General features: G+C 46.5%; 1 protein-coding gene across 3 annotated transcripts in view; it reads right to left on the bottom strand.

Annotated features, from left to right (window-relative positions):
• LOC137527167 (phosphatidylinositol 3,4,5-trisphosphate 5-phosphatase 2B-like) overlaps positions 1-27162 on the bottom strand; it is a 212392-nt gene that overhangs the window by 25620 nt on the left and 159610 nt on the right. For all 3 annotated transcript variants that reach the window (XM_068247638.1, XM_068247636.1, XM_068247637.1), the window contains exons 10-14: positions 25928-26121; positions 23315-23432; positions 23134-23230; positions 22868-23006; positions 14521-14620 (exon numbers count right to left, since the gene is read on the bottom strand). In XM_068247638.1, coding sequence (XP_068103739.1) covers positions 14521-14620; positions 22868-23006; positions 23134-23230; positions 23315-23432; positions 25928-26121 — 648 coding nt within the window. The remainder of the gene's footprint in view (positions 1-14520; positions 14621-22867; positions 23007-23133; positions 23231-23314; positions 23433-25927; positions 26122-27162) is intronic.

Below are 27162 nucleotides of genomic sequence, written 5' to 3'. Positions count from 1 at the left end.
GTGGTATTCAGTAAAAGGTAGTGCATTTAAACTTCAGTAGTATATAACAACTAGTTGACCTAAGCCCGCTTAAAAACGGGCTCTAGGTCTCTTCACGCTGCCACCACCGCCAGTCAGTGCGCCCGCTTGGCCGGCCTGCCAGCCCTGCGTCCTGTCTCAATGGCTGTCAGTGCTTGACATGCGCAGTAGCGCAAAGCACTGACACAGGGACAGACGCAGGGACACTTGCATTTTATTATATAGAATAGATGGTTACTGAGATGCAAATAATGTCAGCATGCATGCAAGTTTCATACAAATTGGATCCAGTGGGAAATCAAGCTAATCAAAAGCAGGAAATTATTTTGATTGGCCCAGTTCCAAGCTGCATAAGATCTACATCATTGACTCCCTGGTTTTATACAAAGGCAGTTGTAGAGTGGGGAGAGATCATTTGGTAAGCTTGATTAAAGAAAACCTGAGGCAGTATAAAATAAAATAAAAATGATACCTAAGGAAAGGAAATCCTCTGAATCCTCTAGAGCATGGGTCCCCAATCCCTGGTCCGCGGCCCACTGCTGGTCCGTGAGCCGTTTGCAGCTGAGCCGTGGGTCTGTCCTCTAGTCCCCTCCCCCGGCGGCCGCCGCTGTGTTAACTTAGCTGGCGGCCGCTTCCTCTGTATATATCCTGGTCAGCTTCTCTCCTTCAATCCCGTCTTCTCTCATAGCAGCGCGTCTCCCGGCTGCTGTGAAGAGACAGGAAGCTGGGCAGCGGTTCCCATGGTAACGGCGATACGAATCGCCGTTACAGGAAGCCGCTCTCCTGCTTCTGCCTCTTCACAGCAGCCAGGAGACGCGCTGCTATGAGAGAAGACGGGATTGAAGGAGAGAGGCTGACCAGGATATATACAGAGGAAGCAGCAGCCAGCTAAGGTAACACAGCGGCGGCCGCATGCAGCTATACTGGCTATATTGGGGCATCTATACTGGCTATACTGGGGCAGATGGCGCTAGTCTACTTTAGGGGACCCACCGCAAATCCCCATAGACACTTTCAGCTGGGCTGCAAAACGGAACAAATGGCTTCCGTTTGCTTGTTTAAACCCCCACAAGCCATATACCCATGGATAGGTAAGCATGCCCTGTAACGAATTGGGAGGTTTTCGGTAACAGAAAGTTTAAATTGGCCGTGTAGGAGCCACCGAACGGCCTAAATCTCGGTTCCGTCGGCCATCTTAATTCTGCTGTGCAGGTCTCTTTCTTCCTCCTCATTGGAGGGTTTGTTAGCTGGCACGCCCCCACCTAACAATCCCTCCAATGAGGAGGAAGAAACGACCTGCAGAGCAAAACCAAGATGGCCGACGGACCCGAAATTGCGGTCGTTCCGAGGCTCCTACACAGTCAGTTCAAACTTTTTTTTTACCGAAACCCGCAAAATTCGTTAGAGGACATGCGTAGCTACCCGCGGTTATAAGGCTTGTGGGGGTTTCATCAAGCAAACGGAAGCCATTTGTTCCGTTTTGCAGCCCAGCTGAAAGTGTCTATGGGGATTTGCGGTGGGTCCCCTAAAGTAGACTAGCGCCGGGCAGATATACTGGCTATACTGGGACTTCTATACTAGTTATACTGGGGCATCGATACTGGCTACAATGGGACATCTATACTGGCTATACTGGGGCAGCTATACTGGCTATACTGGGGCAGCTATACTGGTTATACTGGGGCAGCTATACTGGCTATACTGGGGCAGCTATACTGGCTATACTGGGGCATCTATACTAGCTATACTGGGGCAGATATAGTAACTATACTGAGGCATTTATACTGGCTATACTGGGGCAGATATACTAGCTATACTGAGGCATCTATACTGGCTATACTGGGGCAGATATACTAACTATACTGAGGCATCTATACTGGCTATACTCGGGCAGATATACTAACTATACTGAGGCATCTATACTGGCTATACTGGGGCAGATATACTAGCTATACTGAGGCATCTATACTGGCTATACTGGGGCAGATATACTAACTATACTGAGGCATCTATTTTAGCTATACTGAGGCATCTATACTGGCTATACTGGGGCATCTATACTAGCTATACTGGGGCAGATATAGTAACTATACTGAGGCATTTATACTGGCTATACTGGGGCAGATATACTAGCTATACTGAGGCATCTATACTGGCTATACTGGGGCAGATATACTAACTATACTGAGGCATCTATACTGGCTATACTCAGGCAGATATACTAACTATACTGAGGCATCTATACTGGCTATACTGGGGCAGATATACTAGCTATACTGAGGCATCTATACTGGCTATACTGGGGCAGATATACTAACTATACTGAGGCATCTATTTTAGCTATACTGAGGCAGCTATACTGGCTATACTGGGGCATCTATACTAGCTATACTGGGGCAGATATAGTAACTATACTGAGGCCTTTATACTGGCTATACTGGGGCAGATATACTAGCTATACTGAGGCATCTATACTGGCTATACTGGGGCAGATATACTAACTATACTGAGGCATCTATACTGGCTATACTCGGGCAGATATACTAACTATACTGAGGCATCTATACTGGCTATACTGGGGCAGATATACTAGCTATACTGAGGCATCTATACTGGCTATACTGGGGCAGATATACTAACTATACTGAGGCATCTATTTTAGCTATACTGAGGCATCTATACTGGCTATACTGGGGCAGCTATACTTCCTAGATACCCGCACCCGGACTACCTATCTCCCCCCTAACCCCCCCCCCCTGCCACCCCCCTCCGCCCGGGCTCCAGGGAAAGGTTTGCTCTGGATAGTGGTCCCCGGGCTGAAAAAGGTTGGGGACCCCTGCTCTAGAGGCTTCCCACGTCCTCCTCCAGACCACCGCCACTGCCCTCCTTCAGTGGTGTAGCAATAGGGGTTGCAGAGGTAGCGACCGCTTCGGGGCCTTTGGGTCAAAGGGGCCCCAAGGGGCCTTCCCTCAAGAACAATATTAGCTCTCTATTGGCCCTGTGTTGGTAATAATCACTTCTATAGATGCTTTAAATAGTAGTAATCATTACCAAACTGTTTCCCATCCACTACTTGCACCACTGACACTGTGGATGTCCTTGGCAGGTTTTGGTACGCCGTATCAATTGTTATGTATAGAGTGCTTGGGGGGCCCCATGTAAAACTTGCATCGGGGCTCATAGCTCCTTAGCTACGCCACTGCACTCCTTCATGCATGAGTGTAGCCAAAGCTGCTTGTATATTTGAGTGGCTTCGGCTCTATGCACAAACATGGCTGTACTCGCACAGGTGCAGTGCCATTCACAGTCATGCATAGAAAGGAGCACGGCCACACAAACCTATCCAACAAGCTCTTGACGTTTCAGGGGTACACACACACACACACACACACACACACACACACACACACACACACACACACACACACACACAAACAAGCAGTGGCGGATCTTGTAAAGGCAATGTGAAGCAGGGACTTCAATCACAAAGCTGTTAGAGGGCAGTGTCTATGAAGTCCCATCTACACTATACAATTTTTTGTGCGATTCGATTCATCGATTCGATTCAATATGACATGTCCAATCGGGATTCGCTTCGATTCAATTTGCCATTGTTTTGCAATCGAATCCCGATTGGACATGTCGGATTGATTCAAATCGAATCAATGAATCAAATCAGACAAAAAATTGTATGGTGTAGATGGGGCTTTACATAGCATGTTGCAAAGCAGAAGCAGGGTCCGTAGAAAAAAACTCTGACTATTGTTCTAATGACTTCATGTCTACAGCAAGAAAAGGTATTAGACACAGGTTGAAAAGTTTTTGACAGTCACTCTCTAGACTCTACTCAGCTCTCAAGCCCTGTTCACAGCTAAAAAGTGCGCGAGTGATTTTACCGTGATTAACGCAGTAAAATCACTGGACACTTCTGCGATTCAGAGCAATCATGATCAGCGCTTTATTAAGCACTGTACCCCGATCATTCCAGAATTGCGGCAAAAATGCTGCATATAACTAATTTTGCGATTGGCACTAATCGCAACACCCCCGATAAGCACCAATCGCTGCAGTGAATTCACGGCCATAGGGTAAAATAGTACTAATCGCTCAGATGTGAACGGGGCCTTAGGAGACACATTACTTATCTGATTGGGCTAGCAAACAACGGAGAGGGGAGACAGATCACCCAGCAAGCTCACAGTGAACCAGAACTCCTAGGAGGTGAGATCTTGAAAGGCAATCTATGGTAAAGTGTAACTGTCGGGAATAAAATCAAAAATCAATTTATTTTTATCTGGTAAACAAGTAATACGAATTCTAACCAGGCAATCCAAAAGTTAAAATCACTACTACTTTTCTTGTTTATAAATGATCATTCCCCGGGTTTACCTAAATCTAATTTTGTACATTGCCGCAAAAAGGAAGTTGCAGGGCATGCTGGGTTGTCTATTTTTGCTTCTTTATTTTAAGCTCAGACTTAACTAATGCAGCCTGATTGGCTGAATCCTATTTCCCCCGTTTTCCCCTGCCATACCTCTGTTCCTCTCTTGGCCAATATTTCTCATGCTGAAATAATGCACTTTCTACTGCAGAGCTGGGTGGCAGTGCCTGAAGACTGGGAGGAGGGCGGGCAATGCATACACAATTAGGAAGAGGAGAGTAAGGGAGGAAATGGCATCAGGATTGACTTCAAGATAGACAGTTAGAATGGAGAATCCTAAGGATTTTCTTTTTTTTACTATAGAAAAATCACTAAAATCAAAACGTGTACAGTGCAATACATATGTTATGTAAGTAGAATCAGTATTTATCTACTTATATATTTGTTTTTTTTTCTGAGACAGTACGGCTGGCAGCTCCCTTTTTAAGTCTTATACTCACCTGGCAATTCTTGCTGCCATGTTACAAGACGTCAACATAACAATGTTGTCCCCCGTGGCAATTGCGCATCATTAAGCGGAACGGATCTTTAAGATCCCCGACAACTCCAAGCAAAGTAGCGCGATCACATACTTCCCTTAGTCGCAATTACGTCATGAGCAGGAAGAGGTGTCGCTTAACGACCGTCATCAAGGGGACATCGCTGGTCCAGTCGGGTGGTGAGTACGAAGTTACACTGTCTGCACAGGGTTTGGTGAAATCCTCTGCTTCTATGGCTTAAAGGCAGGGAGAACACTAATGCTAGGTACACATGATGCAATTTTCTGATAGATTTACTGGCAGATCGATTATTTCCAACATGTCCGATCTGATTTTTCGAATGATGTTCCACTCACTTCTATGAAAAATCGTTTGAAAAATTGATCGGAAATCAGATCATAACTGTTGGAAATAATCGATCTGACAATAAATCTGTCAGAAAATTGCATTGTGTGTACCTAGCATTAGGGTAGTCCACACCAAAAATCACTAAGCATAATTGCAAATGCTTAGCGCTTTTTATAGCGATTTGCAGTATCGATTCCTGCAAGTACCTATCAATTTGTTATTTATGCCTAGCAATTTTTAAGCCAGGGCCGGATTTACAGCTCAGGATCCTATAGGCACATAAGTTTTGGTGCCCTAAACAATGCCCCTTAATGCAGGCCACACCCCCTCAAGTCATGCCCCCATTTCTTATTAAAATGTACCCCCCCCCCCACTAGCCCCTATAGTCAGACATGCCCCCATTACCCCCAAGGATATTCATATGTGCTCCAATTAGCCTTTATAATTAGTCAGATGTGTCCCCCCATCAGCCCCTATAGATAGTCAGATGTGCCCCCATGAGCCCTTATAGTTAGCCAAATGTGTCCCCCATCAGCACCTATAGATAGTCAGATGTGTCCCTCACCAGCCCCTATAGATAATCAGATGTGTCCCCCATCAGCCCCTATAGTCAGATGTGCCTCCATCAGCCCCTATAGATAGATGTGTCCCCCGTCAGCCCCTATAGTCAGATGTGCCTCCACCAGCCAATATAGATAGTCAGATGTGCCCCCCCCCAATCAGCCACTATGGCCTCAATTGACTAAGCTTTATCAAACACTTTATCAAACGTTTGATAATTTACCTCATGAGTAAAATCTAATTTTAAATTCACTAAGGTGCTATAGATGTATCAAATGTTTTATCAATAAAATGTTCAATAAATCTACAACACCTTAATGAATTCAAAATTAGATTTTACTCATAACGTTTGATAAAGTGTTTGATAAAGCTTAGTGAATTGAGGCCTATGTGGCCAGTATAGTAAGTTCCCTCCCTCCCTGCAGAGTACGAGAGGAACAAAGACTAACCGGGTCAATGACCGCTTCTCTTCCCTGCAGCGCACCCAGCATCATCTCCTAGGTAACAGCGGCGTCTCCTTACTATGACTCACCTGCAGGACTATGTCGGAGGCGCATCATAGCAACGAGACGCTGTTGCTACTTAGGGATGACGCTGGGCGCGCTACAGGGGAGAGAAGCGGTCATCGTTGGTATAGGTGTCCCCAGTATATGTAGCCAGGTGTATAGCTGCCCCAGTATAGCCAGATTTATAGGTGCCCCCAGTATATGTAGCCAGGTGTATAGCTGCCCCCAGTATAGCCAGGTGTATAGGTGTCCCCAGTATATGTAGCCAGGTGTATAGCTGCCCCCAGTATAGCCAGGTGTATAGGTGTCCCCAGTATATGTAGTTAGGTGTATAGGTGTCCCCAGTATATGTAGCCAGGTGTCCCCAGGAGGGGAGACAGCCAGTGAAGGAGGGCGATGGGCATAGCAGCGGAGAAGGGGGGAAGTTTCCCCCCCTTCCCTCACCTTGAGGCCCCCCTTCCTGGCTGTCCCCTCCGGAATACTGAAGTGTCGCACTGTTGTACAGCGGCTGACAGCGGGCGGAGACTTACCGCTCTCCAGCCACCGGAGGGAGCTGTGATCTGTGCGCCACAAGTCTGGTCTACTCAAGACCAGACTTGCGGCGCACAGATCACAGCTCCCTCAGCCGGCTGTAACAGCGGTAAGTCTCCGCCTGCTGTCAGCCGCTGTACGACAGTGCGACACTTCAGTATTCCGGAGGGGGGAGCCAGGAAGGGGGGCCCCAAGGTGAGGGAAGGGGGGGGGAAACTTCCCCCCTTCCCCGCTGTTCCCATAGCTCGCTTTCACTGGCTGCTTCCCCTCCTGCCCAGGGTTGTCTGGCGGGGCCCCCCCCTGACCACGGGCCCTCGGTCCATGCCTGAGTGCCTGAATGGTCAGTCCGCCTATGCAGTGGGCCACTGGGTGACTGGGATTAATATTCAGAAATGTAGGTGGAGCCAACATCAAATTTCACCTATTGATTTTCAAGGAGAATATTTACATTGCTACCATTCTTACACTGTTAATGGCAGAGGCCTCATTCCTGATAGGTGACTGGGGTCCAAATTCACTAAAGGGGGTGGAGACACAAACAGCCAATCAGATTTGTTAGATTGATTTCAGCCATTCTGGTATTGACAGGGTTCTCAAACGTGACACAGTTGGTCAATGGATGACTGGGATTAATATTCAGGAAAGTGGGTGGAACCTACAACAGCCAATCAAAATTCACCTATTGATTTTTAAGGGAAATATTGAAACTGCTGCCACTCTTACACTAATAATGGCAGAAGCCTCAAGCCGGCTACAGTCGGTCATGAAGTGGCTGGGGTTCAAATCCACTAAAGGGGTGGAGCCACAAACAGCCAATCAGATTACTTTACTGGATAAACTGCTTCCATTCACACAATTTTGATGGCAGAAACCCAAAAGCTTAAAACTTGGTCACTTGGTGACTGGGATTGATATTCAGAAAAGTGGGTGGAGCCTAAAAAGAAAATCAAAATTCACCTGTTGATTTTCATGGGGAATATTTAAATTGCTGCCATTCTTGCACTGTTAATGGCACAAGCCTCAAACCTGGTACAGTTGGTCATTGGGTCACTGGGGTTCAAATTCAGAAAAGGGGTGGAGCTACAAACAGCCAATCAGATTTATTTCATCTCACTGGTAAATTACAAATTATTGATGCCAAGGACCCCAGAGCTCACAAACTTGGTCATTGAGTGACTGTGTGTCAAGGTTACAAAAAACGGGAGAAGCCAAAACCAAATTTCACTAGGGAAATATAGACTTCAGTCATTCTTAAACTGTTAATGGCAAGGGTTCTCAAACTTTGCCCAGATGGTCACTGGGTGACTGAGATTAATATTATGAAAAGTGGGTGGAGCCTATAATAGCCAATCAAAATTCACCTATTGATTTTCAAGGGGAATATTTACATTGCTTCCATTTTTGCTCTATTAATTGACAGATGCCTCGAACCTGCTACAGTTGGTCATTGGGTGACTGGGGTTCAAATGCCGTAGAAGAGCGCAGCCACAAACAGCCAATCTGATTTGTTTAATTTTTATGGGAATATACAAATTATTGATGACAAAGACCCCAAAGCTCACAAACTTGGTCATTGAGTATTTGTGTGTTAGGGTTAGAAAAAGTGGCAGGAGCTAACACCAGCCAAATACATACCCGGGCAACGCCGATTCATCAGCTATTATTCATAAAAGTGGATGAAGCCTACAAAAGCCAATCAAAATTCATCTATTGATTTTCAAGGGGAATATTTCTTTACTGCCATTCTTGCACAGTTAATGGCACAAGCCCCAAACTGGGTACAGTTATTTATTGGGTGACTGGGGTTTAAATTCAGAAAAGGGCTGGGGACACAAACAGCCCATCAGATTTGTTTCATTTCAATGCAAATTATTGATGCCAAAGACTGCAAAGCTCACAAATTTGGTCATTGAGTAATTAAGTAATTGTCTGTTACTGTTAGAAAAAGTGGGCATAGCCAACACCAGCCAAATACATACCCAGGTAATGCTGGGTCATCAGTGGGCAGAGACAAATACAAATTTCACTGGGAAAATGTAAATTGCAGCCATTCTTACACTGTTAACGGTAGGGTTCTCAAACTTTCCACAGTTGGTCACTGGGTGGCTGGGATTAATATTCATAAAAGAGGGTGGAGCCTACAAAAGCCAATCCAAATTAATTTATTGCTTTTCAAGAGGAATATTCAATTACTGCCATTCTTGCACTGTTAAGGACACAAGCTTAAAACCTGGTACAGTTGGTCATTGGGTGATTGGGATTCAAATTCAGAAAAGAGAGTGGAGCCACAGCCAATTAGATTTGTTTCATTTCAATGCAAATTATTGATGCCAAACAATGCAAAGCTCACAAACTAGGTCATTGAGTCCGTGTGTGTTAGGGTTAGAAAAGTGGGTGGAGCCAAAACCAGCCAAATACATACCCGGGCTATATATATATATATATATATATATATATATATATATATATATATATATATATATATATATAATATATAGTCACAAGGTGAGAATGCTGGCTGGGAACCTAATGCCACAAGGCAAGAGTGCTGGCTGGGAACCTAACGAGTGCTGGCTGGGAACCTAATGCCACAAGGCGATAGTGCTGGCTGGGAACCTAATGGGCCTGATTCACAAAGCGGTGCTAACAGTTAGGACGCTGGTGAAAATCCCTTTATCACGCCTAAACTCAGTTTAGGCATGATAAGTTTAGGTGTGATAAGTTTAGGCATGATAAGTTTAGGTGTGATAAGTTTAGGCATGATAAGTTTAAGCACCAACTGCGTTAGCACCGCAGTGCACAGCTGATCAAAAGTTTTGCGCTAGCAAAGCCTGGTGCACTTTGCATAGAGTTTAATGGCGCTCCTTTGCCTGCGGGACTTTGCACGCTATCTACACTTATCTAAACTTAGCATGCCTAAACTTATCACACCTAAACTTATCACGCCTAAACTGGCTGTTCACCAGCGTGGTGCAATGGTTATCACGCCTAAAGTCTCTAACTGCGTTAGCACCGCTCTGTGAATCGAGCCCAATGAGTGCTGGCTGGGAACCTAACGCCACAAGGCAAGAGTGCTGGTTAGGAACCTAATGCCACAAGGCGAGAGTGCTGGCTGGGAACCTAACGCTGCAAGGCAAGAGTGCTGGATGGGAACCTAACGCCACAAGGCAAGAGTGCTGGTTAGGAACCTAATGCCACAAGGCGAGAGTGCTGGCTGAGAACCTAACGCCACAAGGCTAGAGTGCTGGCTAAGAACCTAACCCCGCACAGTAAGAGTGTCCTCGCCCTCACAGAGACATGGCTCACCCCCTCTGACTGTACCGCAGCCGCTGCTCTCTCCTATGGGGGACTGCATCTCAGTCACACCCCCAGACCTGACAACAGGTCTGGAGGAGGAGTGGGTCTGCTTCTCTCCGCACCCTGCACCTTCCGGGTCCTATCACCGCCCCCTTCCCTGCACTTCTCATCCTTCGAGGCCCATGTAATCCGCCTGTACCAACCTCTCCCAGCCATCATTGCGGTCCTATATCACCCCCTATCTGCTCCAACTTCACTCTTCCTGGACAACCTGGCCTCCTGGCTCCCCCACATCCTGTCATCTGACCTCCCCACCATCATACTCGGGGATTTCAACTTACCTATCGATGAGCCTATCTCCACTGCTGCCAAGCAGCTACTCTCCCTCACCAAATCCCTTGGTCTCTCTCAGCACACAAATTCCACCACCCACCGCGCTGGTCATACTCTTGACCTCATATTCTCAAAGTCCACCTCCCTCAGCAACCTGGACATCGCACCTTTCCCTATCTCTGACCATCACCTCCTCACCTTCACTATCTCCCCACCAACAACTTCTCTCCCCACCCCTCAGCCTGGTCGATGGCAGAGAGACCTACGTAATCTCAACCCAAATGTCCTAGCAAGTCCCCTTCTCTCCCTCTCCTCCCACCTACCCACCCTAACATGCCCCAATGAAGCGGCTGCACAATATAACCTTGCCCTCTCATCTGCTTTAGATCAAGCTGCCCCCTCAATCTTCCGCCCTATCAAGCCCCCCAACCCCCAACCCTGGCACAACACCCACACACGTAACCTCAGGAAAGAAACTCGAGCAGCCGAACGGAAATGGAGGAAATCACATCTCAATGCTGACTTCCTAGATTACAAGGCCAAACTGTTACTCTTCCACACTGCCCTCTCCGAGGCTAAACAAAGGTACTTTGCAGCACTGATTGTAACCCAAGCTTCCAACCCTCGACAGCTTTTTGCTACCTTCAATTCTCTCCTCAACCCCACTCCTCCCCCTCCCAGCTCCTCCCTCTCAGCCAATGACCTTGCCAACCACTTCACCACTAAAATTGCAACAATACGCAATGAAATTTCCCTCCTCCATCCCTCCCTTACCAATGCGTCTCAGGTTGTCCCCTTGCCTTCCCTCCCAGCGGCTCCCTTGTCTCATCCACCCCTCGCCTCTTTTGCTCCTGCCACCATTGATGAAGTCAGCCTGCTGCTAGTGGCTTCCCCCCCCACATCCTCTCCCTGTGATCCGGTACCCGCGAATACTCTTCGTCCCCACTTCTCTGACCTGGCCCCAGTCCTCACCTCCTTGTTCAATCTCTCCCTTTCCACAGGCATCTTCCCCAAAGCATTCAAACAGGCCACTGTGCTTCCCCTGCTGAAAAAACCCTCACTCGACCCATCCCTACCCTCAAACTACCGCCCAATCTCCCTCCTTCCCTATGCTTCTAAACTCCTCGAACGCCTAGTCCACCAGCGCATTACCCAATACATCAACACCAATGCCCTACTTGACCCCCTACAGTCTGGATTCCGACCTGCGCACTCAACTGAAACAGCCCTCGCCAAGGTGGTCAACGACCTTACCCTTGCCAAGGCCAAAGGCAGTTATTCCATCCTGCTCCTCCTTGACCTCTCTGCAGCATTTGACACTGTTGACCACTCCCTCCTCCTCCAATCACTACAGTCCATGGGCATCCATGGGCTTGCCTTGGCCTGGATCTCCTCCTACCTATCCAATCGCTCCTTCACCACTTCCTTCAATGGCTCCTCCTCAACTCCTGCCCCCCTTTCAGTTGGGGTCCCCCAGGGCTCTGTTCTAGGCCCCCTTCTTTTCTCCATATACACTTCCTCAATTGGCAAGCTTATCTCCTCCCTGGGCTTCAATTACCACCTTTATGCAGATGACACTCAGATTTACCTCCATACCCCCGATCTCTCAGCCACCACCATAAACAAGGTCTCCTCGTGTCTCTCAGCAATTTCCTCCTGGATGTCAGCTAGGTTCCTAAAGCTTAACCTAGACAAAACTGAGCTCCTGATCCTTCCACCCCATGCTGCTGCACCCATCCCAGGTTTCCACCTCACAATCGACAACACAACCATTCTCCCTACCTCCCAGGCCCGCTGCCTGGGTGTCACCTTGGACTCTGACCTCTCCTTCATCCCACACATCCAAAACATCACAAGAGCCTGCAATTTCCACCTCCGTAATATCTCCAAGATCCGCCCATTCTTAACCCCGGACACGACCAAACTGCTCATCCATGCCCCCATTATCTCCCGCCTTGATTACTGTAACTCACTCCTTTCTGGCCTCCCCCTGAAACGCACTGCCCCCCTTCAATCAGTGATGAACGCGGCTGCAAGACTCATCCATTCTTCGCACCGCTCTGCATCCACATCTCCCCTTTGTGAATCCCTGCACTGGCTCCCTATCTGTCTCAGGATAAGTTTCAAGATTCTATGCCTGGCGTATAAATCTGTTCACAAAACATGCCCTACCTACATCTCGCAGCTTGTTCACAAGTATACACCAGGTCGCCCCCTCCGTTCCTCCAACGACCTTCGCCTCACCACCCCGCGCATTTCACACTCCCATGCCCGCCTCCAGGATTTCTCAAGAGCTGCCCCCACCCTCTGGAATGCCCTTCCACCACCCATCAGACTTGCTCCCTCTTTCAACACATTCAAGCAAGCCCTCAAAACCCACCTCTTTATGATGGCCTACCCACCTCCTACCACACAGTAACTCTCCAAGGAATATTTAACAGCCCCCCCCTAGTGTTTCCACCCCTCCCTTTAGATTGTAAGCCTCTGGCAGGGTCCTCCACTCCCTAGTGTAATCTACAGGATCATGTGCTCCTGTCCTATGACAGCCTGTACTTGTATTACTGGGCCTACCTAACCAGCCCATATTGCATGATCATGTATTTTGTACAATTTGTATGTATAACTTTGTTCTATGTGTATAACCCTATGTATGTCATCCTTGTATCATTGTATATATTTATTGTCCAGCGCTGCGTAATATGTTGGCGCTTTATAAATACAATAAATAATAATAATAATAATAATAACTCTGCAAGGCGAGCGTTCTGAACCTAATGCACACCCGACCATATATGAGTGCCTCAGTGCTGTGACTGCTTGTGTATGGTCCCTGCATGCCCAGTGCAACAAAGCCACTTGTGCATGTCTTTTTTCTCCGTGCATGAGCGGCTTCATTCTATTGTGTATGATTGGACTGTACTTGCACATGTGCAGTGTGGATGCATTCATACGCATCCACACTGTAGTATGGCTACAAAGATGAAGTGAGTCCTGGGCAGCAGCAGTGGGATTGAAGAGTACCTGGAAAGCCTCTTGACCATCTCGAAGATTCCCACTTCATAGGTTAATATCAAACTCTTGCATGTATGTAAGGTTAATGCTTCATACACAATACAGTATATGGCTCTTATTCAATTCACTTTTTTTCCTAGGAGATAATTTTTTATTTTTCCTTAAAGTGACCCTTAAGCCCCGCCAAAAAATGAGTTTTACACTCCGATCCTCCTGTCCCCACCGCCTGCCACTTCCGGTTTCGCTATAGCAGCATAGGGGGAGCTATTGTGGCTGGGAACGTGAATAATCACTCGCATTCCCAGCCTGTCGGGTCCTGGCGGTGAAACCGGAAGCGGCCGCCGGCGGGGACAGGAGGATTGGAGGGACACGGCAAGGGCACCGGACAGCTGCAGGGGGCTATTGGAAGCCCCAGGTGAGTAAAACTCGTTTTTTTGGGGGGGCTTAAGGATTGCTTTAAAGCACTCTGCAAATGAAAAAGTACCCAAAAGTGGGTGAAAAAGTACTGTCAAATTATTTTGAGTAATTTTTTGCTTGCTAGCGGCTTAAAAAGCCTTTTATTGATAAAAGGGCCCATATGTATCTCACCTTTTCTGCTCTAAGAGATAATTTTTCAATTTGTTTTTTAAATGACTTTTCAGCGCTTTACAATTGAAAATGTACCAAAAATTATGCGAAAAGTACTATCAAAAGAATTTTGATTATTTTCTAGCTTTCTGGTAGTTTGAAATACATTTTATAATGGCAGTGTATGGAAATATCACCTAGGATAGGAGAAAACTAGATCAATAAAATGTCTTTTTAGCCACCTGCAAGAAAGAAAATACTCCTACTATGTGGTAGTGCTAAAAAGGTTATTTTAAACTGAAAATGAGAAAGAGAATTGAATAAGGGCCGTCATGTGTCAAGCATATAAATTGCATAGATGAGCATTTCAAACACGGGTACATACTGTATTGTACTGAATGAATGTTTAAAGCAGGAAGTTTCTTACTGAAACCTACGAAGACTTTCTTTCGTTCACGTTCCTGGTTGAGTTGATCTACAGGAAGCAGAAGTTGTTGTTGACCACTGTACACACACTGCAGCACGTCCTTCATGCAAGAGAACAGCCCATTAGTATAATAAAAGTATATACTTTAACAGCAGAATAAAGTTGAACCTTCAGGATCTGATAAGTGAAAGAGATAATTTGTACAAAGGGCTATAACCTAATGACAATATTTCATATTGCAACAGCTTGCAAATTCTCTTTTAAACATGTTCTCACATATTTCAATTTATTTTACAAAACAATACTGTTCACCACTTTTTTGTTTCACACACACAACCATAATTACACATTTTCTTCCATACAGTGTGGTAGTGGTTGCGTGGTCCTTACTTATTGGTAATTGCATAGCACATGTTTTCCTGTGCACCATTGCAGATTTCCTTAACTTTGTGTGTGATAAATACCTGCTCAAGCACTTAAATTAATTGCTTAGCAGAGGGTTAAAAAAGGGCCAGAGAAATCCCTAAAACGTGACCTTAATAGGTCAGTAATACCATCTGCAATCTTGCAAATCTGAGTCAACTCAATATAGAGGCAACCATTCAAATAATTCCAATGGGCATCATAATCTATTATTACTACTGCTTTCACTACCACTACTACTAAAAATTACCACAATAATAGTTCTGATTTTGGGATCTTTCACACAGATGACTGAACTGCCGGCCACTGATCGCTTTCCGCTGCAATTTCATCCTGCCAAATGGCAATGTTTGTAACTCCACACATGTCAGTGTTAAAAAGCAGTACAGTTAGCTGGCAGCAGAAAACTGCTTCGTGTCTGAGTTTGGCTGCTCTTTCTGCTGGGACAGACCAGGGCCGTTTCTTGCCCCGTTCAGCCAGTTCTGCTGAACGGGGCGCCGATGAGAGTGACAGATTGGGGGGCGCCAGGCAGAAGGATGTGACGTCACGTCACTGCTAGGAGCCTGTGACGCGCGGACGCAGTGCAGCCAGAGACGGGTGCCGCCCGGCCGCTGCTCACCCCCTGTGGCCGCCGCTCCCTCCGTCCCTGTGGCCGCCGCCGCTGCTCCCCCCCCCTCCCTCCTGGCGCCTCACTCAGACCTCGATCAGGCGGCGATCAATCGTGCGGGCGCTAGGACCCAGCGCCCGCACTGATATGTGGAAGTGACATCACTTCCGCATATAGAGCGGGTGCGTCCGGCGCCCGCTCGTACTGGTCGGGTGATCCTGAGGTCTGAAAGGTGAGGCGGGAGCGGCAGCGGCTGGGGGGCTCCCTGTCACTCACTGCCTAAAGGGGCTCCCTGTCACTCACTGCCTAAAGGGGCTCCCTGTCACTCACTGCTCAAACGGGCTCCCTGTCACTCACTGCCTAAAGGGGCTCCCTGTCACTCACTAGCTAAAGGGGCTCCCTGCCACTCACTGCCTAAAGGGGCTCCCTGTCACTCACTGCTCAAACGGGCTCCCTGTCACTGCCTAAAGGGGCTCCCTGTCACTCACTGCTCAAACGGGCTCCCTGTCACTCACTGCCTAAAGGGGCTCCCTGTCACTCAGTGCCTAAAGGGGCTCCCTGTCACTCAGTGCCTAAAGGGGCTCCCTGTCACTCACTGCCCAAAGGGGCTCCCTGTCACTCACTGCCTAAAGGGGCTCCCTGCCACTCACTGCCTAAAGGGACTCCCTGTCACTCACTGCTCAAACGGGCTCCCTGTCACTCACTGCCTAAAGGGCTCCCTGTCACTCACTGCCTAAAGGGCTCCCTGTCACTCACTGCCTAAAGGGGCTCCCTGTCACTCACTGCTCAAACGGGCTCCCTGTCACTCACTGCCTAAAGGGGCTCCCTGTCACTCACTGCCTAAAGGGGTTTCCTGTCACTCACTGCTCAAACGGGCTCCCTGTCACTCACTGCTCAAACGGGCTCCCTGTCACTCACTGCCTAAAGGGCTCCCTGTCACTCACTGCCTAAACTGGCTCCCTGTCACTCACTGCCTAAAGGGGCTCCCTGTCACTCACTGCTTAAACAGGCTCCCTGTCACTCACTGCCTAAAGGGGCTCCCTGTCACTCACTGCCTAAACGGGCTCCCTGTCACTCACTGCCTAAAGGGCTCCCGGTCACTCACTGCATAAAAGGCTCCCTGTCACTCACTGCATAAAAGGCTCCCTGTCACTCACTGCATAAAAGGCTCCCTGTCACTCCCTGTCTAAAGGGGCTCCCTGTCACTCACTGCCTAAAGGGGCTCCCTGTCACTCACTGCCTAAAGGGGCTCCCTGTCACTCACTGCCTAAAGGGGCTCCCTGTCACTCACTGCATAAAAGGCTCCCTGTCACTCACTGCTCAAACAGGCTCCCTGTCACTCCCTGTCTAAAGGGGCTCCCTGTCACTCACTGCCTTAAGGGGCTCCCTGTCACTCACTGCCTAAAGGGGCTCCCTGTCACTCACTGCCTAAAGGGGCTCCCTGTCACTCACTGCCTAAAGGGTGTCCAGGCTGGCTACATATACTGGGGACACTGGCTGTTTGTCATTATGTGCATTTACTGGTGAAAAGCTGTCTCTTATTATGTGCATTTACTGGTAAAAAGCTGTCTCTTATTATGTGCATTTACTGGTGAAAAGCTGTCTCTTATTATGTGCATTTACTGGTGAAAAGCGGTCTCTTATTATGTGCATTTACTGGTGAAAAGCGGTCTCTTATTATTTGCATTTACTGGTGAAAAGCTGTCTCTTATTATGTGCATTTACTGGTGAAAAGCTGTCTCTTATTATGTGCATTTACTGGTGAAAAGCGGTCTCTTATTATGTGCATTTACTGGTGAAAAGCGGTCTGTCATTACATGCATTTACTGGTGAAAAGCAGTCTCTTATTATGTGCATTTACTGGTGAAAAGCAGTCTCTTATGTGCATTTAGTGGGGAAATTTTGTCAGTAAAAATAATCTTTTGTCAGTAAATTTTTAGGTATTTGTCAGTAAAAAATAACGTGAAAGGTTGGCAACACTGGCAGGCTGCGCGGCGCAACGGGAAAGATACCGGCAGCCCACCTCACGCTTGGGCTTGGCGGGGGGAGGAGCCGACGACAGTGAGCGAGAGTAGGGTGGCCGCAGGCAGCCATAAATACGCAGTGTGTGACTGCGTCGCACTCGCAGAGCCTCTCAACCTGAGTCAGTCAAGTGACTAGCAGACTGGCAGGCAGCCAAAGCCAGCCAGGAGCAAGCCCATGGAAGAGGGGTAGGAATGGGGTATCACATGCATGCGTAAAGAGGTGGAAGGTGTGGGTGTGATTAGGCAGGACATGGGTGTGGTTATGTGGTTGGGCGCGGTTCATTTAACCACTCCCATAGGCGCCAGAGAAAATCTTGCACCCAGGTGCCAGGCACCCCAGGCTCACCCCTGTGTGCAGCAGCAGTGTGCGGCAGAGCCCTGCCCCAGAAGGTGGAGTCTTTTTGGCCAGTTGGACTCGGGCTCCTCGCTGCCACTGCTGCTAGTGTGTGCCTTGGCCCTTGCTGCCGCTGCCCGCTAGCACCTCCATGGTCCCCCGCCCGGACCCCCACCGATCCTGGCCCGGCGCCTTCTTCCAGTTCCACCTGCCATGAGATGGACCTCATGGTAAGTAGGCAGTAAGGCAGGTAGTCTATGTACTGCACTGCCTCTCTCTTTCTGACGTGGCTGCTGGGGGAGGGGGGGCGCTCTTTTTGCCCTGGACTGGTGGTCAGAACCCACCATGGTGATGGTCTAACAGTGTGACTCCCTGGCTGGGGGTAGGGGGGCACTCTTTTTGCCCTGGGCTGGTGGTCAGAGTCTGACCACCAACCAGCCCAGGGCAAAAAGAGTACCCCCCCATCCCCAGCCAGGGAGTCACAGTCAGACCATGGTGGGCTCTGACCACTAGCCCAGGGCAAAAAGAGCACCCCCCTACCACCCACAGCCAGGGAGTCAAAGTCAGACCATGGTGGTCTGACGGTCAAACCACCATGGTCTGACTGTGACTCCCTGGCTAGATTGGGAGAGGGTCACTCTTTTTTTTTTCCCTGGGCTGGTTGTCAGACCACTATACTGTGACTCCCTGGCTAGGGGGCGGAGGGGTCGCTCTTTTTTCCCTGGGCAGGTGGTCAGACGCAGAGTAAACAAAATTAAAAACAAAATAAAAATGGTGAGTTGGAATCAAGAGGCCTTTGGACATGATTTCACTTAGCAGCTTTGATTTGGGGGGGGGGGGGGGGGGGGGATTTTTGACTCGAACTAGGTGAAATTTAGCCTAGAAACTGACCTGAGACAAACCACTCTACTCATACCCTGTGCAGTTTGGCCCTCCCTGGAGAAATGAGACTGATTTATCTGCAAGCATGTGTCCTTTTTATGAACCTGATATTGCCTCAGCTTAATTCATAGATTTAAGAGGATGAAGGGTTTGCTTGTTTGCTGAATGGTGTAGGTAAAGTAGGGATCAGTTCTCTGGAGGGAACCTCGATGCTTGTGAATTGGTCTAGTACAAAATGCTGCTACAGTCCATTATGAAATGCTTCCACTAGAGTTGGGCCGAACGGTTCGCCTGCGAACGGTTCCATGCGAACTTCCGTGGTTCGCGTTCGCGTCCCGCAGGCGAACCTTTGCGGAAGTTCGGTTCGCCCCATAATGCACCATGGAGGGTCAACTTTGACCCTCTACATCACAGTCAGCAGGCACAGTGTAGCCAATTAGGCTACACTAGCCCCTGGAGCCACTCCCCCCTACTAAAAGGCAGGCAGCGGCGACCATTACGGTCACTCGTGTGCCTGCATTAGTGAGAGTAGGGCGAGCTGCTGCACGCTCTCTCTCATAGGGAAAGATTAGTTAGGCTTAGCTTGTCCCTGGCTGCATACCTGTTCTGTGAACCCACCACTGCATACCTGTTCTGTGAACCCACCACTGCATACCTGTTCTGTGAACCCACCACTGCATACCTGTTCTGTGAACCCACCACTGCATACCTGTACTGTGAACCCACCACTGCATACCTGTTCTGTGAACCCACCACTGCATACCTGTACTGTGAACCCACCACTGCATACCTGTTCTGTGAACCCACCACTGCATACCTGTTCTGTGAACCCACCACTGCATACCTGTTCAGTGAACCCGCCACTGCATACCTGTTCAGTGAACCCGCCACTGCATACCTGTTCTGTGAACCCACCACTGCATACCTGTTCTGTGAACCCACCACTGCATACCTGTACTGTGAACCCACCACTGCATACCTCTTCTGTGAACCCACCACTGCATACCTGTACTGTGAACCCACCACTGCATACCTGTTCTGTGAACCCACCACTGCATACCTGTTCTGTGAACCCACCACTGCATACCTGTTCTGTGAACCCACCACTGCATACCTGTACTGTGAACCCACCACTGCATACCTGTTCTGTGAACCCACCACTGCATACCTGTTCTGTGAACCCACCACTGCATACCTGCATACCTGTTCTGTGAACCCACCACTGCATACCTGTTCTGTGAACCCACCACTGCATACCTGTTCTGTGAACCCACCACTGCATACCTGTTCAGTGAACCTGCCACTGCATACCTGTACTGTTCAGTGAACCCGCCACTGTATACCTGTTCTGTTCAGTGAACCCGGCACTGCATACCTGTTCTGTTCAGTGAACCCGCCACTGCATACCTGTTCTGTTCAGTGAACAGTTTGGTGTGTCAGTGTGAAGCAGTACCTTAATTACACTACCTGATTGATGTATACACATGCAAGATGTTTTAAAGCACTTTAGGCCTGTCATTTAGCATTCAATATGATTTCTGCCCTTAAAACGCTGCTTTGCGTCAAATCCAGATTTTTCCCGGGGACTTTTGGCGTGTATCCCACTCCGCCATGCCCCCCTCCAGGTGTTAGACCCCTTGAAACATCTTTTCCATCACTTTTGTGGCCAGCATACATTTTTTTTTTTCAAAGTTCGCATCCCCATTGAAGTCTATTGCGGTTCGTGAACTTTACCGCGAACCGAACCTTCCGCGGAAGTTCGCGAACCCGGTTCGCGAACCTAAAATCGGAGGTTCGGCCCAACTCTAGCTTCCAGATGTCAAGCTTGCTGTCATTGTGTTTTGAGTGCGAGGGCAGCAGGTTAAAGAGTAACTGTCAGGCTGCAAAAGCTAATTTAAACCTCTATTCTCCTGTGTTAAACAGTTTAGAAGAAAGCCAAAAAGGCAATACTGAAGTTAAAAATCTCTCTTACTTTTATGCTTGCTGAATAGCAATCCTCTTTATTCCCAAGCTCCTAAGGAGGCCGCAGGCCGCATAACAGATACTGCAGAGCATGTTGGGGCTGCTCCTTCTCCCTACTGCACTCCCTTGGTCCTCCCCTTCATTCCCGCCCTAAGGCTGCTTTCACAGTGGGAAGTTACAGGCTCATGTTACAGCAGCTTGTAACTTGCAGCCCAACTCACAGCACTGAAAAATCTATGTGCTGTTCACAGTGCACATGTTCCGTTAGAGTATACTGCACGAGTCCGCAATTGTTCCTAGCCAAATGGCTAATTAATAGTCACTGCACAGTAGTGTTGTCTGGATCATGAACGATTAGGATCTTTGATCCAGATCTTTTTTGTGAGTCAAATCATCCGAGATTTGGTTCACAGTGGATGTCTGGAAGAAACAGGAACTGGAGCTTCTCCACTCTGCTGCAAATTATTCAAAGATTCGGTTCAAAGATCCAGATCTTCTCAATGATCCGATTCGAATCAGAGTGACAGACAATATGCCCCGTTAGACCAGAGACTGGTGGGAGTGTCTGAGGGCTGGAACTTGGGAGGGCTAAAGAATCATCAATCAGGAAGCAGGGTAAGGGAGGATATTATATCACAATTGGCTTCATACAAGACAGTCAAACATGGAACCTGCCATGAGCTGTCAAGAGCATCAATCTCTGCAAATACTATATAAAAATTCTGTGAAATCCAAACTTGGACAGTTAAATGCATATGTAATGTGAGTACAGCCAATATTTAGCTACTGATATATGTGTTTTTTTTCTCTGAGACCCTATACCTAACAGCTCCTCTTTAATAATCTTTGAATGTGGCTGTAGGCACACTGAGATGTGACTACAGAAGATGACCATCTCTAAACTACTCATATGTTCCGCAGAGGGTGCATAGGAGCAGCTGACATTTGGGTGCATTACAGTAGTCATTTAGGAATAGCCCAGGGCTGGGAATGGTTTCTTGCAATGGTATTCCAAGTACAGTGCATTGTAAAAAGTTACTGCTAGAAAAAAACTTACTGAAAAATTGAACAAAAGCCACAATATGATATACTATTAAAGTTGATCATAAACAAGCAGGTATCTCCCTAACAACTATGGACTGATAAGCTTTTGTCTATATTTTGATGCTGTGGATTATCGCTTTCCAGGATCACAGTGGGTAACTTTGCACCTAGACAGAGAAAGGTGTACAGAATCTATGCATGCACTGGAAGTTAACCTTTGTCTCCAGACTCAGGCTACTTAAGTGATCTTTAAGTGATCTTTGCCCCAGCACTGCGTTGGACCATAATAAGACATTTGAAGTAACCCTAAATTCACATGGAACAAGTGGGATGGTTGAATCAAATGGCACTGGCTAAATATAAAACCAGTTCCACAGAAGAGAAGTTAAGAAAAAACATACTTAAAAATCTTTCTAAAGGACTGTGGCCGAAATGCAATTAACTTTTTCTCCTGAGTTATCACCTAGGTAGGAGATCATTTTCATATTCTGCTTAAAATATCTTTTAAGCATTTTACAATTGAAAAAGTACCTAAAAGTAGGTGAAAAAGTACTATTAAAATTATTTTGAGTATTTTCTTGCATGCTGGTGGTTTAAAAGGCATTTTATGATAAGGTGTGAAAATATCACCTAGGAGAAATCTCAGGAGAAAAAGTAAATTGCATATGGTCACACTTGAGCAAATCCACAGCATTTTGCTGCATACAAAAACGCATATAATGATAGTCTATGGATAGTCATATTCCATATGCATTTTGCTGCATATGGAATCGCATATGATGATAGTCTATGGTGCTGCTGTATTTTCCAAAGGCATATGCATTTTCAGGTAACGTTAAAAAATACAACCTTTACTACTTTCCTGCACAAAGCATGCGTTTTTCATTGAAATCAGTGTCTACTGTAAAAAAAAACCCCACAAGTTAAAACCCTCTACAAAACACACAGTTGCGCTTCAAAACAATTTTGGGGAACTGTCTGCGATTCCTGTAGATAAAAGTGTGATCCCTCCATGAAATACATCACAGAGCAGGCCTATTAGTGAATTTACAAAGTATAATTTCATTGTACCTGCACAGGCATATCTAATTTATAGTTCAAGTCTCCAGCCCAAAACAGGTAAACAAGTCTCAGAGGCAGCTGGAAGCCCCGTAAAGCCTCATCTCCAAGGGCCAACCCACGTAGGATCTCCCCATAACTTTGATTCCTCCTGCAAAGAGTTACATGATAATTGTAGTGATGCCTAATAGCACTGAGAACAGGAACATCCTTAGAATACACAGGATTAAGACTGGATTAACACTTTGCATGTAATGGATTTCTTTGGGTCTACTTACTTTTGCACTTTATCCACTCCAGAAATAAGGTGACTAGTGACAAAGCCTAGGGGTGTCCCATTAAAGTCAAATGAGGCCCCAACTGCTCCCCGCATGCCTGTAGGAATATACAATGGCTATACAACAATTCTTAACACAGTATAGATTTTTAATAAAGAGAATTAAAGACTGACAATCATACCCAAAGTGTTACTGATTCTTGTTTTCACGGTTGATATCTGAACACGAGATATTAGAAGTTCATATTGTTCTTTCACCAGTATAACAAGTTTAATGCCTCCAACAGAGTGTGTGCAAACCTTAGGAGAGAAACAACATCATCTGCTGCTAATTGCTAATCCAAAGAGCATTTACTTGATGAACTGACTTGACCCACACAGCTATCCTTTTATTTTAGCTAATATTAAGAGATGACAGTTACATTGGGAGCACATGTTTTTCCACTGTATTTTTCTTTCTTTTACTGTGATCAATAAGAGCAAACAAATGAGCTAAAATTAGATAGATACACTTAAAGAGACTGTAACAAAATTTTCAGCCTTATTTCTTCTATCCTATAAGTTCCTATACCTGTTCTAATGTGGGCTGTCTTACTGCAGCCATTCCTAGTTGCACAGTGGCTGTATTATCTCTGCAATATAATCTAATCTTCTTTCCTTTGCCGAGTTTGTCGGCTGAGGCAGGAATGTGCTGCTCTACTGTGATAGGTAGAAGTTATACACACCCTCTCCAAGTCCCCTCCAGCCTCTGTATGAGTCACAGACTGAGCTTCTCTCAGCCTATCACATGCTGGTTAGCAGCCATGTCTTTTGTTTGTAAACACTGACAAAAACTGGCAATTACAAACCAGGATTGCAGCAGGGAGTGGCAGAAACAGCAAAGAGGGGCCCGGGAGGACATAATGAATAGAATGGTATGCTTTTTATTGTAAGAATTTTAGAGTACAGATTCTCTTTAATTACATACATACAACATTACTAGGTGGATTTTCAGAAACAGTTTGGTTTAGTACGGTTCTGTAAAATAGGCTATAAGCACACTGCATACTAGTGGTTTGGGATGCCTGTCTAGCTTTTATGATGATAAAGAGATGATTTGCATATTCAGCAGTGATGCATCATGGGAGATCTGTGTTGCTTACTTACAACTGAACAATTGCAAATAGCTTCTGTTTTTAGAAGGTAAATATATCATTTTCTAGCAAGAGGGCCTTTTGATTTCTTTAAGACATTACTTTTCTAGTTGTTTTTGTGAAGGATTGCGGAATAGCCGCCGCGTGCTCTGATGGCGTGGCGGCTGTTTCCGCGTCTAGTCCGGCGGTTTACGCGCGGCGACATGTGTCTGATCTGGTTCAGCCTTCCTGTGCACATAGGCTGAGGAATACACGCGCGCGCGGTAAGGCAGAAGCTTTATGGGAAGCAGAGACGGATCAGCTGACTTCCTTGGTCAGCTGATCCGAGGGTGTATGCGGATTGGCTGGAAGGGACTGGGCGGCGCTGATCAGCGCTGCACTATATAACCACTCGTCCCTCAGTCTCACGTTGTCTGCCGTTGCAAATGCTTTATGCGTTAGCACACAGACCTCAGTCAGATCCTACAGTGTGTTAGAACCAGGACGGACCTGGGAAATCACACTGAGCTAGAATACTCTCGCATGTTATGTTATGTTATGCTATAGACTAGTTCCAGGGTGTTGTGACTACGGACCTCACACCCAAGCCTAGGAAACTGTCTCAATGCTATGTTATGCTATAGACTAGTTCCAGGGTGTTGTGACTACGGACCTCACACCCAAGCCTAGGAAACTGTCTCAATACTATGTTATGCTATAGACTAGTTCCAGGGTGTTGTGACTACGGACCTCACACCCAAGCCTAGGAAACTGTGTCAATGCTATGTTATGCTATAGACTAGTTCCAGGGTGTTGTGACTACGGACCTCACACCCAAGCCTAGGAAACTGTGTCAATGCTATGTTATGTTATAGACTAGTTCCGGGGTGTTGTGACTACGGACCTCACACCCAAGACTAAGAAACTGTATCAATGTTATGTTATGCTAGTTCCAGGGTGCTGTAACTACAAACCTCACACCCAAGACTAGCACTGTGTATCTGTACTACTTTAGCCTGCCACTAGGGTGTAGAGAGCTAGGATCTCTCATCGAGTAGGGTAAGTATGTTCATTTAGCAGCAGGGCATCCTGCAACCTAGCCCAGGCCCCTCTCCTAGGGAGCCTTTGGCCTATAGGGATTCACCCACAGTCTGGGGTGAATTCCCTTCATCGTCCTACCTCCAGTTCCTATGGTGGTTCTCGCTCAAAGTGTTACTGTTATTCCATACACTCATATCTCAGGTGTCCAGAGGTTAGACATACCTGGATTATTGGTGATTCTGCAGATCATCCATAATCTGGTGTATATCTGTATTACTGGTGAGTCTGCAGATTGTCAATAATCAGATTCTCTCTGCGTGTTGACACCGATCATTAAAGTTTTGGAACACCATGATCTTACTGCGTACTTTGTCATTTATACTGCTTTGATCTCAATTCTGTAAACAAATTCTGATTGCTTGCTCTGACCTGAGTTTGATAAACAAAATATTGATTGCTTGCTCTGCACTGAGTTCAGTAAAGGCAAATCTGATTAGTTGCTGTGGCTTACTCGCCCTTTGCGTCTCAAACTACAGCATTTATTGATGGAGGCCACCATTAGCTCCTTAGGCTCCTTTCTAAAGTTTTGCAAAGAAACAATCACAAGTGACTTTTCAGTATACTGTCATTTGAGTCAATTACCACTTTATAATTTTTTGAAGTATACGATATCAGTGTTGTTCTGAGAAATTCTGCCCACTCTCGATCTCCTTGTGGGTTCTCCTGTGATCCAATCATGTACAGGTCACATGGCTCACAGCTTCCAGGATCATCTGAAGTTCCATTATTTTTTCCAGCGATCCAGGAAATTAGAGAATAAGGAGGAGACGTACCACCTGCAATTATGGAAAATATTTTTGTTGTTGTGGGTGCCTCTATCAATAAATTATGCCATAAAATGAATGGAGGTAAATTAAATGCCGGTATGTGGTAAATGATGGTTTTTTTTTAAGTCTGGGGGAATGAATGTAAAAGACTACTATTGTAGCCAACTATTGTCTGTGCCCCATTAAAGAAGGGTTTTTTTTACATTTCAACAGTTTGGCTGTAATAATAATCCTATACATTACAGAAATTAAGAGTTATGGGTTTGAGTTTAGAAAAATAATTAACAACCATCCTGGCATTGATTTGTCAAAGGACCACTATCACGAAAAATGTAAAAATGTAAAATACATGTAAACACATACTAATAAATAGGTTTCTTTCAGATCAAAATGAACCATAAATTACTTTTCTCCCATCTTGCTGTCACTTACAGTAGGTAGTAAAAATCCAACAGAACAGACAGGTTTTGATCTAGTCCCTCTCTTTATGGGGGGGGGGGGCACACGCCCCCTACTGGCAGGACTGCTCAGTGCCTCCCAATCTGTTTAAGCCCACGGACCATCCATTCTCGTGATTGCACTGTGCTAAAATCACTGGAACTGGGCAAACAGACAGGTCAGGAGGGAATGTGCGAGCGACGCAAACACTTTAATACACATAATTTTGTTACAAGGCTGTCACCACCGCTCTTTTTCGGGAAAAGTGGAACCCACTAGCTAGTGTGAGCTAAGGAGGAAGGGTTAGCAATCTATTATTATTGAAACAATACAATACTTCAGGTAGCTAATATTAGGATGGGCTAGGATTCATTCTGCAGGACTCAAATCAAGTATATAGCTGTAAAAATGACCTTAAAGAAAACCTGAACTGAAAATTAAAAGTAAAAATAAACATACTCAAGTCATACTTACCTCTCGTGTAGTCTACTCAACAATCTCTTTCTCCTCCCCTGCATCCTGTTTGTCCACTGTGATCAAGGGAATTCTCCGTCCTCCATTTTAAAAATGGCCATTACCCCATAACAGCTTTCTGGTCAGCACACTGTTAAA

This window comes from Hyperolius riggenbachi, chromosome 8 (genome assembly GCF_040937935.1).
Source record: "Hyperolius riggenbachi isolate aHypRig1 chromosome 8, aHypRig1.pri, whole genome shotgun sequence".
NCBI lineage: Eukaryota > Metazoa > Chordata > Amphibia > Anura > Hyperoliidae > Hyperolius > Hyperolius riggenbachi.
This window is presented reverse-complemented; position numbering and strand designations above follow the sequence as displayed.